Below are 1,460 nucleotides of genomic sequence, written 5' to 3' on the forward strand. Positions count from 1 at the left end.
CGTCTCTGTAAGATGGGGGCAACTTGGCCAGCAGCCTGTCGACGTGTGATCCACATCTCAACTCGTAACCATTAGGTCCTTCCAGGGTCCCAAGCATGCCCACCAGTGACTGGATGGACAGTGCGAAGGAGTCGAAGGCTTCAGAGTCACCGAATTTGATGGCGGGTGTATTGAGGATGGCACCTAGCTCCGACTGGACGAGCTGCCGGAGGTTGACCGTATTTGTCTTGCAGGGCTTTCAATGCAGCAGTGTACGGTTCAGGGTCGTACATGTATGCTTTCAATGCAGCAGTGTACGGTTCAGGGTCATACATGTATGCTTTCAATGCAGCAGTGTACGGTTCAGGGTCATACATGTATGCTTTCAATGCAGCAGTGTACGGTTCAGGGTCATACATGTATGCTTTCAATGCAGCAGTGTACGGTTCAGGGTCATACATGTATGCTTTCAATGCAGCAGTGTACGGTTCAGGGTCATACATGTATGCTTTCAATGCAGCAGTGTACGGTTCAGGGTCGTACATGTATGCTTTTGCCAGGTGGAGAGCGCTGGGAAGCTTCAAGTGACCAAGGAGCAGTTGGTATTTATACTGTTCGGTACCCGTGACCGCTTGTCAGGTTATCCAAGGCCATCTTGAGGAGAGCGAAGTCGCTTTCACGGTCGCGCTCGAAGATTGGCAGTATTGATTGGGGAATGCCATAAGGCTGGGTGAATGGCATCATTGAGCCTGGGTGCTGATATTGCTGTGGTTCAGCCTTTGGCTGGTTAGGAGCCATATAATGTGCAGCAGAACTCATAGGGTCGTGAGAGCGAGCCGCAGTGGAGGTATTCACACCATAGGAAGTGTTGTATACTTATACAGTGCTGCTGGCCAAATGTTCGGGTTGGACAATTATTCATTTCTGACCAAAAAACCTATGTCTAATGCATTTAACGCTCATTTTAAAAGGGCTGGTCATCTCTTTGATGAGCAAAATGCCGGCACCCCTCAGCAAGGCGTCTAAAATAACTTTTTTTTAATTCCAGATGGTCTCGATCCCTTTTTTCTACATGTGTGTAACAGTGTTCAATGACAAAATAAAATCCATCCATAAATAAACTTGAACCTTGAACCATTAACCCACAGTAAGTATTTACAAGAATTGGTCTGACTTCTTGTGAACAGCAGATATGTCTCTCTGGCTCCCCCTACTGAAGGCATTGCAGACTGTAAGCTACTGTATAAAAGGACATGCTAGGTTGGTTCAAAAGCTACACCTATTCGGCCACACACAGTGTGTTAAGTTCGGTGATACATTGACTCTATCATCCTAGAGAAAGTTGTCCCTCAAGGTTCCATTCTAGGCCTACTGCTTTTTCTGCTGTATGTAAATCATATTTGTAGTCAATCTAGGCACTGCAAGTACCCAAGCTGTCCTGGTCGAAACACCTGACCAAAATCTCCATCCGGGCCGGTCAG

General features: G+C 47.0%; 1 protein-coding gene across 1 annotated transcript in view; it reads left to right on the plus strand.

Annotated features, from left to right (window-relative positions):
* Positions 1–1,232: 1,232 nt before the first annotated feature.
* LOC306925194 (guanylate-binding protein 6-like) overlaps positions 1,233–1,460 on the plus strand; it is a gene marked incomplete at both ends in the record, with an annotated part of 51,985 nt that continues 51,757 nt past the window's right edge. Inside the window, one exon of the mRNA XM_079503886.1 lies at positions 1,233–1,239. Within this exon, the coding sequence (XP_079360012.1) occupies positions 1,233–1,239 (7 nt within the window). The remainder of the gene's footprint in view (positions 1,240–1,460) is intronic.

Source organism: Electrona antarctica (genome assembly GCF_951216825.1).
Source record: "Electrona antarctica genome assembly, chromosome: 6".
Classification (NCBI taxonomy): domain Eukaryota; kingdom Metazoa; phylum Chordata; class Actinopteri; order Myctophiformes; family Myctophidae; genus Electrona; species Electrona antarctica.